The sequence below is a fragment of the Pungitius pungitius genome, chromosome 20 (genome assembly GCF_949316345.1).
Source record: "Pungitius pungitius chromosome 20, fPunPun2.1, whole genome shotgun sequence".
Lineage (NCBI taxonomy): Eukaryota > Metazoa > Chordata > Actinopteri > Perciformes > Gasterosteidae > Pungitius > Pungitius pungitius.
In genome coordinates, this window is record NC_084919.1 from 2,758,803 (window position 1) to 2,770,612 (window position 11,810).

At 46.6% G+C, this 11,810-nt stretch overlaps 2 protein-coding genes across 2 annotated transcripts; one reads left to right on the forward strand and one right to left on the reverse strand.

The window, feature by feature from the left end:
- Positions 1 to 4,043: 4,043 nt before the first annotated feature.
- On the reverse strand, positions 4,044 to 5,035 carry rps29 (ribosomal protein S29). Its single transcript, XM_037449861.2, has 3 exons — positions 4,881 to 5,035; positions 4,270 to 4,369; positions 4,044 to 4,149 (listed from the first exon to the last, which is right to left on the reverse strand). Exons 1-3 carry the CDS (start codon positions 4,997 to 4,999, stop codon positions 4,141 to 4,143), a joined length of 228 nt encoding a protein of 75 aa, XP_037305758.1. The 5' UTR covers positions 5,000 to 5,035; the 3' UTR covers positions 4,044 to 4,140.
- Positions 5,036 to 5,177: 142 nt separating this feature from the next.
- Positions 5,178 to 8,632, forward strand: mgat2 (alpha-1,6-mannosyl-glycoprotein 2-beta-N-acetylglucosaminyltransferase). The gene is made up of 2 exons (XM_037449860.2): positions 5,178 to 5,624; positions 6,825 to 8,632. Exon 2 carries the CDS (start codon positions 7,083 to 7,085, stop codon positions 8,490 to 8,492), a length of 1,410 nt encoding a protein of 469 aa, XP_037305757.2. The 5' UTR covers positions 5,178 to 5,624; positions 6,825 to 7,082; the 3' UTR covers positions 8,493 to 8,632.
- Positions 8,633 to 11,810: the final 3,178 nt, after the last annotated feature.

Here is an 11,810-nt window from a genome sequence, read left to right on the forward strand (position 1 = left end):
GAGAGAAGCACAACACCGTTTGTCACCTCGCCTCCCAGACTCAGCTGTGGTGCAACAGTGCCCCCACAGGTGGGTTGGGGTACTGCGGAATCTTTTTTTTTTTTTTTTTTTTCACTTGATGATGAAGCGCAGTCGACTGGTGTGGGAAAGTCTTACCTTCCTAACTGAAGATGTGAAATTAGCATTTGTCTGACCTGACCTTTATGTTTACTTTAAGAGGCTTACTTACTTACCTAAAACTTGAATCTCTTTGATAGCAGAGTTCTAACGCTTTAGTTGACTCCTGTATTTCCTGTAGTAAAACCGCTCTTGTTTAAAATGTATTAAGAAATGAAATGAGTCCCATAATCAGCCATCAACCAAAGCAGGGTAAGAACTAAAAGATACATATTCGGTTCAGTGGTCATGTGGTGTCAAGACCTTGAGCCACACTAAAGGCGGCCATTTTGACTTGTTGCAGAGGGGACGCATGGGTTCAAATAACCACACCGACGACGGCTCTGTGCCCTTCAGGTGTCTCGGTGAGGCGGCGGGAGCCGGGAACTAGCTCGCCGTCGTCATCATTGGCGCCTGTTGAGAGGCGTCGGCTGTCACCGGTTTTACTGAAGCCCAGAGACCACCGAACGCCCGTCGCAGTTTCCATAATCTGACGGAGAAATGAAGGGCTGCTAAAAGTCCTCTGAGCCTGACCTGAGGCTTCGGAGCAGGAGAAAGCTTACCCGAGAGGCGTTGGATAATCAGCTTGTATGCACAGAAACCGAGAAAAAAAAAAAAACCCTGTAAAAACTGCAGTCTGGTTGTTTATGGCAACAGATATAACAGTGTTCTCGTAAGAGGGAACAAATGGATTATTGAGGACTTTCATGACGTCTCCAGTAACTGTTGCTTAAAGGAATTCACGGGATCGAGAACAAAACATCCGGTAACTATCAATAGTTTAGAGCCCCCTCTTAGTAGCTGCATGACTTCACAGCCAGAGTAAACCGCTGCCTCTTCCTTTTCAATCATTATTTCCACGTGTTAATTCGTTTAGTGTGTTTTGTGTTTTATTACACCAGCCATCACTGAGCCGAGGGCCCACTGGGTGCAGAGCGATGAGGAGGACGTGAACGAGCCGCTTGTTGGCTCACGGCTCTTTTGAGGAACCTTGCGGGGGGGGGGGGGGGGAGAGAGAAGTGGCTCTCGGTTCCACAATCGAAAAAGCAGGTGAACCCGGGAGGAACGTTTCCGTGCCAACGGTGCGCCGCAAACATCTTCAATTCCCTTATTTTTCCCCGTACGGCGGTAGATGTGTCGAATGGCCCCCGGCGTGTGACGAGCGAGGCCCCCCCCCCCAGGTCCCTGGACATTAAGCAAGCGCTCCCTTCGGTTTCCGGGCTGTGTGAGTCGGGTTTACCTTCGTGGCTGTAACACCAACACGTTTATACGGGAGCACGTAGCAGCCTTGAACTTCACGCATGGGTCCACTCTCTCCAAACAGTTGATTATTCCTGCAACTGTGCATCTCTGTTGCTGCGACACAAGTGATGAGGGATGGATAACGCTCGGTCACATGAGAGGCCCCCATTTTTTATGGATAGCTATGAAATGAGTGGATTGTGTTTGATAGCTATTGATAATCGTTGATTTTGCACATTCAATTGATTTTTCGGGCCTGGTAATAAAAGATGCTACTACCTTAACTTTGCAGTTTTTATTGTATTATGTTCTAGTGTCGTAATCCTTCTGAGCACAAAGAGATTTGTTACTTATTAACAGATAGGAACTATTTACGTGTTAAACCTCTAATCAGAAGGAAATCAAGGCCAAACGTTCAGCTGACAAATAATGAAACTGCAACCCGGGAACCTGAAATGAAGATGCTGCCATCTAGTGCTTCACTTGACCCTTTGTTTTAAAGACAGAACTGAATCCTGACCGAAACGAATCTGCACAGAATCCCACCCGCCGTTGTGCATTTTTGAATGGTGTCAAAGACACAATTCACCGAGATTAGAAGCCATCTTTGATCTGAGCTTACAGTTTTTCTCCATTGGTTTGGCTCATTTTTTGAAACAGAAATGACATTCTCAAAACAACATGGACAAACCTGCAAACAACTTAGCAATTTCTCAATACAGAATTGAATTTCTCATTCATTTGGTTAAATTGTAAATGTCTAAGTACATGTCTCAATGTCTCAGTACATCTTTGCAAATGATTAAGTACATGTAGCCTACGTTTAGCACAATTTCCAAGTGAATAGATCTTGTTGATCTAAACTGATTGTTGATTCTCAGTCTAATTGTTTTTCGCTCCAAAACGTCTCAGCGTATTTTCATTGTATAAGTCATCACATGCACAATAGTCTGTTCAATTGTCAAAATTACTCAAGAACATAATACCATGAATAACATTTGATAAATTCACAGTATTACAACAATTGACAGTTAGGTGAAACTAGAACTTTATTTTATCTATTCTTTGACCGGCTTTATTTACAGCACTGTAGTATGCATATAATTTACATTGGTTTTTGTTTCTGTGTTTATTTTACAGTATATTATGCTGCTTTTTACTTTGATGTATGGAAGTTATTTTATGTTTGTGAATGATAATTGCAATTACAATTTCCGGTAGTATGAGTGCAATGTGTGATGTCAAACCTTGGAGGCTAATCTTACCCTAAAATCCCATTTTATTCTGTTAGCTAGACAAAAAAAACAGTACAGTAACCATTGTCAATGAAGGACTGGGCTAAGACTGGTGGACATGAGGGATTTCAATGGTCCTCTGCCATAGTGACAAAACAACTAAACATTTTGACCTGCAGTGTTTAAACAATGACAAAAGGACTTTTCCTTTTGGGGGCACTGACTGTATGAGAAAAGGAATTCGTTGTGACTGATGAGTTGTCTGTTTTGGGAGAGATATGACCTTTTGCAGGTGTGCCATAGTGTTTTGCTAAACCATCTAGGTTATTTTGGCAAATGTATTTAAAGCTTTGAGAATGTTGTTTTTTCGAGAGATAGATGAGCCACAGCAATCGAGAAGGAAGTTTTCAATTGGGGGCACTGACTATCTTTATGAGAAAATGATTTGGTTTTGAAGCTTGAGTTAACTGTTTTGGGTGAGATATGACCTTTTGAAGGTGATCTATGTAGTTGTGCTGAACCATATAGGCTATTTTACCAAATGCATTAAGAGCTTTGAGAATGTAATTTCTGTTTCAAGAATTGAGCCAAAGCAATGGAGAAAAACTGTAATAGTCAGCATTTAGCTAGCCACGCCACAGGCGACCGATCACATTTCACTCATCTGGAACAGGAACGATATGCCAGCACGACGCCAATTCCTGGATGTGCAGGAGGTCCTTTCATCCCAATACATGCTGACGAGCTGCTCTTTACTGCGGTGTCATTGCTAATTACGTATAGCGGCGGGGATCAAAAGGCTGTGCCTCTTTTGAGGGCCCTCCTTTTATGTATTTGAATATTTGAGCATTCTGTTCAAACTATTTTCTTTTCATAGCTACAAATCATCCAAAATGGGCTCAACAGGCCTGCAATGAATATATTCTGTACAGTGACATCTGCCTTAACAGAAACTTGTGCTTTAACTCAAGACATTTAGAGAATTACAGACCCTGCTGGAACATTGGACTAATTAAAAATGTATATTGATTAGTAAACACGACACTACAGTGGGGATGCCATCTGAAAACAGGAGCTGAAGACACCTCATCCTTTTTAAATAATGACGCTCCACTGGTCAAGCAGCGTGACCATCACTGACCTTCCCTACAATGGGATCTCTATATACACAAGACCACAAATGCTCTGAACTCTATAAAACAAGTTCGAAACCAGTTTTTGGTATTTTACGTTTGTTAAGATTGCTGACAGGTATTACAGGATGCTCAATAAGTTTGTGTAGTCACTTAGTTCAAGTGTTTTCTTTAGTGTCCATGTGGTGGCGAAGTCTTCCCCGTACAGCATTGCAAAGACATTCTACAAACGTTTGTAATAGGGGGGGGGGGGGGGCGGAAAAAAACCCAAAAGACATTTAGTTTGGACAAAAGAACACATTTATTTGCAGTGCTAAATTATCCCATCTTGGCCAGCTTGACAGAAATCACTGGACCATCTTAGGATGCGACATTTAGTCCAGCTGTGAACAGAAAAGAGGATGCAAAGTATAAGTTAAGACCAATATTGACTTTTTCACCCGACCGATTGGGTAGACATGATCGACCCAAGAGCAACACAGAAAGGGGAGAGGAGTACTTGCCTTGACGAAGCCGATGTCTTTAGCGTACTGCCTGAAGCACTGGCGGCACATGTTGAGCCCGTATTTACGGATCAGACCGTGTCTGTTCGAGCACACCCGGCTGAAATAGAGAAGACGGGTTAAAAACGCGGAATGGGGCGGGAAAATATGGTTGAAATGAGCATACTTATATATACACACAGACACGCTACGACGGCGGAAGTAGTTGAGAATCAGAATTCTCAAGAGCTGAGAATCGGCTAGTGCGACGGTCTCTGTGCAAACACGGCTAGCACCAAGCACCGCGACGCTAGCTGGACCCGGCCGGCAACGTTGGTAGAAAATAAAACATTCCATCCAACTACAGAACTCCCGAATGGACGATTTTATTTGAGCCGTGTGGCGATACAACGAGACCCATTTCGATTGGGGGGGGGGGGAAACAGCGAGCGGCTAACTGAAGCTAGCCCGTCAGCACCGCGCATCCTCCACCGCCATATTGGCTAAGGAGCAGCTTCCACGCGGTGGACAATTGCTGATAAATTCTGAAGTTTGGGGATTCGCGGGCGCCTACAAAACTAAACGGCTTTCGCACACGTATCGATAATGGACCAATTTAAGGCAGAACTGACCAGGAACGGGATCCCTGGCCGAATTTTCGGGGATGACTCCAGTAGAGCTGCTGATGGCCCATCTTGTCTCTTTCGCTCGAGTGTCGGAAAGGAAGACAGAAGGTTGCGCCTGCGCACATGAAACGCTCATATGCGGTGTTTCCGGTTTCGGGGCGTTTGCGTGCTGCCACCTGGCGGTCAAAAGAACTGCGACATGTAGCGGGACGGCACAGCAGTCGCTACCATGGAGGATATTAATGACAGATGAAAAGAGGCATTTAAATCGACAGGAATGTGAGGCTCTGGGTTTAAGGAGGCTGTTCGCACTAAACACGTGGGTTAAGTGGATCAACAAAAGGCGTTTGAGTGGAGTGAGATGAATATGACAAAGAGATGAAATATAAGACTTTTTACAATTTCAACACGGTGTACAGAAAATTTAATATTTAAGTGGATTTCTCATTTACTCAAATGGTATATATATAATATATAATACACATTAACTGAAATGCGATGAGATAATACTATAATTAGGGCACCGGTGCCCCCGCCCCCCTCTACACCAGTGCATTGTGGGACAGCGGCAGGCAGCGGTTCCGTATTTACGATATTAACGTTACTTCTTTCTTTTTTTCTTTTCTTTTTTTTTACAGCTAATGCTAGCTGACGTTTCCGTGCAGCCTGCGTGACGGCACGGAGGAAGATGGGCCGCCGCCGTTCGGATGTTTCTCGGTGAACGGACCGCACGGCTGCCTGCAGTTCTCGGTGAGTCTTGTGGACGCGGTGGTCCCGGTTCTTCCTGGACACCAACAACACCCCCCCCCCCCCACACACACACCCGTTCGAGGTTTGGGCAGGTTCGGTTCGGTTCCGGCCGCCCGGGTGGTAGACGGAGACGTTAGCCTTAGCTTAACGTTAGCCGTTGCTAACTTACTGTTAGCCCCCCCCCGGGGAGATGCTCGCTGTCACAACGGAACGCAGCTGTTGTTGTTGTTGTTGTTTATTTTAATTTCCTTCGTCACTTATCACTTCGCGAGACTAACGCTAAGGCTGCGTGGTTGTAATAATCGATCAAAGGTGTACCCCCCCCCCTCCATTTAAAACTAACGGTTAGTGTTAATACGACGCTCCGCTTAATGGGACTCGCGCTGTGAGGATGGAAGCGGATCCGGTTCTAATAACAAAACCAAATCCGAGGTAAAAACTGCAGCACTTTTAGCTGCAGAAGAGACGTCTCACTTGATTTGGCTTTTTAACTGGGTCAAAACCATTGAGGGGCGAGATAACAAAAAAAATAACGTGCTGCTGTCCTCGATGTGTGTGTTTGTGTATAATATTACTAACGTTACATCAAAGCACTTGCACCTTTTATAGTGGTTACCACCGATGTATCGATGCATACGATCACAGACTGCACATCAAGTACCAGGCTCAACTCATAAATGGGTCAGGCAGTAAAAAGAAGGAGACCATTCATTTATTAACAAGGAAAAGATGGAGGTTTGTTCTGAGGAGTGAGTGCTGATCAATATTGATAATATTGAATCTTGTTGCTTCTATTCAAGCTACTATTGATGTGATGTCACCACCTTACACAGATACACGTACTCATGTTATTCAGGTATTTCACAAAATGAACTATTTGATTTTCTTCTCTGGTCTGTTGCACTCTGCCGCATTTCCAGGTCTTCATTAGCAAATGGAATTTGGCTCAGTTGTAGAGCTGAAACTATTAGTTGATTATTTGATTAGTTAAAACCCCAGAAATTAGTCAATAACACATTTGGTAATCAGCTAATTGTATAATTGATTTGCTAGAGTTCCAGCTGAAGAAAAAGAGTAATTTTATTATCTCTGTCATGGGCTTGTTATGGTCATGATTGTGATTGTGTTTACAGCCATATTGCTCAGCCCTGACCGATACGATGCACCTGACTCTTTGGCTTTTATTCATTTTTCACTCAGGTGGTTCATGCACGCTGCTGCCCTGCTGCCTCCCGGCAACCGTCATGCCTTATGGAATACTCACCCACCATCAATGACATTCCAGCTGGATGTCCCATGTTTACAGTTCATTTTGCCAAAAAAATAGCCTCATATCAGCTTCCTTTTTGAATCAGGCTTGCTCCCTTTGCAAAGCGCACAATCATAGTTGCAAAACCCGTGCTCTTTGTTTCACAACAATCAACTTCTCTCCCTCCGCAAGAGGTCGACCATCCTATCATGAGATTTCGAATCTACAAGAGGAAGGTGGTGATACTGACCGTGGTGGTTGTCATCTGTGGCCTCGCTTTCTGGAGCAGCGGGAGGCCGAAGAAGAGCGGCAGCGCTTCGTTGGAAGCCGAGGCGGCGCGGAGAAGCAGCAGCAGCAGCAGCAGCGGCGGCGTCGGCGTCAGCGTCAACAATCATATCCAGGCGCCAGCCACACCCGCGGTCAGCAGGGCACCGGCTCCGCCCCCGGCTGCGCAAGCAAACGACACGCACCAGGACCGAGCCAAGGTCAAAGAGAAGATACCCAGACCAGAGGTCGACAACACCACCTTAGTCTACCGGGGCATCGTCTTCCAGCTCAACTTCGACCAGACGATAAGAAATGAAGAAAAGTTAAAGGCAGCGCGGCGGAAGGACGACCTGGTCGTGGTGGTTCAGGTCCATAACCGACCCGACTACCTGAAGCTGCTGGTGGACAGCCTGCGGAAGTCGAGAGGCGTGGAGAGCATACTGCTGATATTCAGCCACGATTACTGGTCCCCCGAGATAAACCAAGTGGTGGCCTCGGTTGACTTTTGTCAGGTCCTCCAGATCTTCTTCCCCTTCAGCGTTCAGCTGTACCCCCACGAGTTCCCCGGACACGACCCCAACGACTGCCCCCGAGACATTCCCAAAAAAGACGCCTTAAAGCTGGGATGCATCAACGCCGAGTACCCCGACTCGTTCGGCCACTACCGCGAGGCCAAGTTCTCCCAGACCAAGCACCACTGGTGGTGGAAGCTGCACTTTGTGTGGGACAGAGTCCGAGTCCTGGAGGACCACCGGGGCCTGGTCCTGCTCCTCGAGGAGGACCACTACGTGGCCCCGGACTTCATCCATCTGCTTAGGCTGATGTCGGCCCTCAAGGGGGAGCAGTTCGCCGACTGCGACGTGCTCTCGCTGGGGAGCTACAGCCACATCGGCTACTCCAGCAAAGCCAACAAGGTGGAGGTGAAGCCCTGGAAGTCCACCGAGCACAACATGGGGATGGCTCTGAGTCGGGAGACCTACCGGAAGCTCATGGCATGCACCGACACGTTCTGCACCTACGACGACTACAACTGGGACTGGTCCCTGCAGCACCTGACCGTGTCCTGCCTGCCCTCCTACTGGAAGGTGATGGTGAGCGAGGCGCCGCGGGTTTTCCACGCCGGCGACTGCGGCATGCACCACAAGAAGACGGCGTGCATGCCCAACAGCCAGAAGACGAAGATCGAAAACGTCCTGCAGTCCAGCGGGAACCAGCTGTTCCCAAAGAACCTGCTGATAGCAAAGAGACTGCCGGCCAACGGCGCCGGGGGCGTGGCCCCGCATGTGAAGAACGGGGGCTGGGGCGACATCAGGGACCATGAACTCTGCAAGAGTTATGTTCGAATACAGTGACCTTAATTGATACTATTCTATATTATTGTCTCTTTTGCATCCTCTTTAAAGAAAAAAAGCCTTTTAAAAGCATCTCTTTATGGACTATTCCTCATATTGCCTGTTTTATTGGACTGTTCCAAATAAAGACGAATGTTGGATTTCTTGCCTCTTTAACACAAATATGTCCTCACGTTGAATTATTTAAGTATTCCCTGCTTTGTTGTAATTTCCAAAAATCATAAACTAAACAGTTTTCTCTGCCATAACGTTGGGATTGGTTTCTTTTTTACAAAAACGACTTGAGCTGTGATGGATATTTATAACACATCCATTTGCTGAGATCCCTTGAGACTCCTTGTCCCATTTATAAAATAAAAATCCCCCGCCTATCTACCTTTCAACAGGTTTTCAGAGTCTCATTACTCCTGTAGAAAGGATGTCACTTCAGGTAGACGCATAAATAGTAGGACAGGTGAGTAGAGGAAGCCCAACAAAACCCTCGTCTTTCACACACGGGCCTTGTGAACTCTTTCATTCCTAACGCGCCGTGAAGACATGTGACCCGCGGCGGAGGTCCCAGACAATTGGGCCCGCGCCTCGAGGGAAAGGGGCCCAGAATAGAATCGGGCACGGGGAGGACGCGGCGCTGTGCTCCAATGGTTAACGGTAGCGTGCAGGCGCCTCTGCTCTGATGGATGTCTGAGGGCGACATGGAATCTTTTAGTGGCCCAGTTATGTGTGCAAATCAATCTCATAACTGGCTGTATAATCATTCCTCTGGTTTTATTCCACACTGAATACAATTCAATCAACCCTGTTTTAATGCGTTAAAGAGTGCACATTGACTTAAGCTCTCTTTTTGGAGATTTGAAGATGAACTCAAAAATGGCCCCAGTACACAATTCCCCATAGCTGCATGGAGTATTTTAACGTCTTTCAGCTTCTTGTTTTGTTCTCATTGTGGACAGGAAACTATTAGCGGCAAAGCTAACCGCTAACAACCTGCAGACATAGATGCTAACGTGAGTGCGCAGTAGAATGTTTTGTTCAGGTGGTGGAACCCAAAAAAACGAGCCAAAAGGAGAGTGGATATTGGATTTACTGGCTTGAGAGGATTTGCTAAGAATCCATTTAAAAGATCACTTAAATGTGAACAGCAGGTTCCATTTACTGAACACTGCACCCTAATTGGCCATTAGTTATTATGCCCCGCCCCCTATTGTGCATGCTGACATCACTGTGACAACAAATGTTGCCATCACGCATTTGATCAACTACACATGCTTATCCTGCTATGATGGGTCAAAGTGGCCACTGCACAGGCGGTATGAAGGTGCTTCATGAACCCCCCCCCCCCCCCCCCCCCCCCTCCCCCCCCACAGTCCAAGCTCCCCACCTGCCAAATGCCAACCCGGCCATTCCAGTGTTCATTATCCCCAACTCCTGACACGTCTCCTTCCTCGTTCTCTGAACTCACTGCAGGTGACTCAGTGGACTGAATTAGTCTCCCGGTGGAAAAATACGGCAACAAAAAGTAGGCCGTGTTCAACAATCGGGATTGTTTGGAAAAGAATCCATCAAGGACGTAACTAGAAAGTGTCATTGGTGCACACTCCATTGTTAGCATTGGTTTGGACTCTCGTGGAGGGCGTATTAATCACTCGCAGCCATTGCACACATCTCCGGGTAAACAAAGCTCCCGGGGGTCAGTACACGGAAGGCAAGGCGAAAACGATTAAAGCGGAACCTTCCAGAAGCCTGAGGATTCTCCCTGCATGCGTTGACTACCAATTAAGCGGGAACTATTTCCACAAGATGAATGGAGTTCTTTCCCAATGCTCCAGACGTCTGATTGCCCTTTAGAGTAAAGCGTGGCTGCGTGTGATGAATGAACGTTACGGTCAGCGTGGCGTCACCGAGCTCTAATCCTGACTGATGCCTGCTCAGCATCGGGCCTCTCCACCTCCACCCCAACCCCCCCACCCCGATGCCACCGTTTAACGGCTTAAATGGCTGCGAGTGCTCGGGTTTCTTCTAAAAGTGACTCGTAAATTATGGAGGAGCGGTTGTATTCCCCACTTGGAATATCAAATATATATGAAGTGCTCAGGTGAAGTATTAGGAATACATTTGAATGGAGAGAGAGAGAGAGAACAGGTAATGGAATATAGACAATGGCTGGTCCATTCAGAGTGATGGTTGCTATTAGTGCAAGTTCTCTCGCTTGACTGAGCGACCCTGCCCCCTGCTGGGGTGTGGAAGAGGAGGAAGTTCAAATCCACAGCTCATGGCTCACAAGCCTCCTGCCTCCTCACATTTTTAGACGTTTTATCAGCAGAGCTCCACCCTTGAAAAGATTCCCCATTGCATACCTTTTTACTTTTACCACATACTGTATGTGTATATATCAGAGGTGGGATCAAGTCACTGTTAGGCAAGTCACAAGCAAGTCTCAAGTCATTGCCCTCGAGTCCCGAGTCAAGTCGAGTCAAAGACGAAGCAAGTCCCAAGTCGAGTCACAAGTCGTACCATTTTATCTTCGAGTCATTTCGAGTCATTTTATTATAGTGGGGACGGGGAACCCTGGGTGATGGTGCGCTGCCTCACAGACCTAGACTACGAAGGGAAGGGTAATGGTGGATCGACTGTGACTGTGTTATAGTACTGTAACGCTCACCCCAATGCTGCAGCGTAAATAAGGAGGCGATGACTGGCTTGCAACTCCGCTGCATTTATTTATATAAAACAACTCAACTTCGGTCACTGTTGGCCGTCACCACGCCGAACGAACACTTCCGCATACACGGCCCCCCAAAACTTGGGTTGTCTCGCGTAACTACAGCTGGTAACGGAGCATAACGTGAACACATGCAACATCTGCATAACTGATTAACTAATAACTTTAACTCAGCTCATTACACTACTTTAAAACGCACGTTGACATAATGTTGGCGAGGATTTCCATCGGAGTCTGAATCCGGGTTCAAAAATCCCGATTTTTGTAACCATGAACGAGCTGTCTCGTTGATACGGTCAAATGGACTGCAGTGATTGGATGTCGTGCAGGCAGCGCGCGCTCTCTGCATACAGGTGCCGCACATTTTTTGACAAATGCAGATAAACAGAGCGGCGCGGTGGTGTGAAAATGTTTTCCCCCAGTTTTCATGGGAAGTAGCAAGTCTTCTCGAGTCAAAAGGCTCGAGTCCAAGTCAAGTCACGAGTCATCGGTATTCAAGTCCAAGTCGCGTTGCAAGTCTTTGTACGTTTTGTCGAGTCGAGTCTCAAGTCATCAAATTCTTGACTCGAGTCTGACTCGAGTCCAAGTCACATGACTCG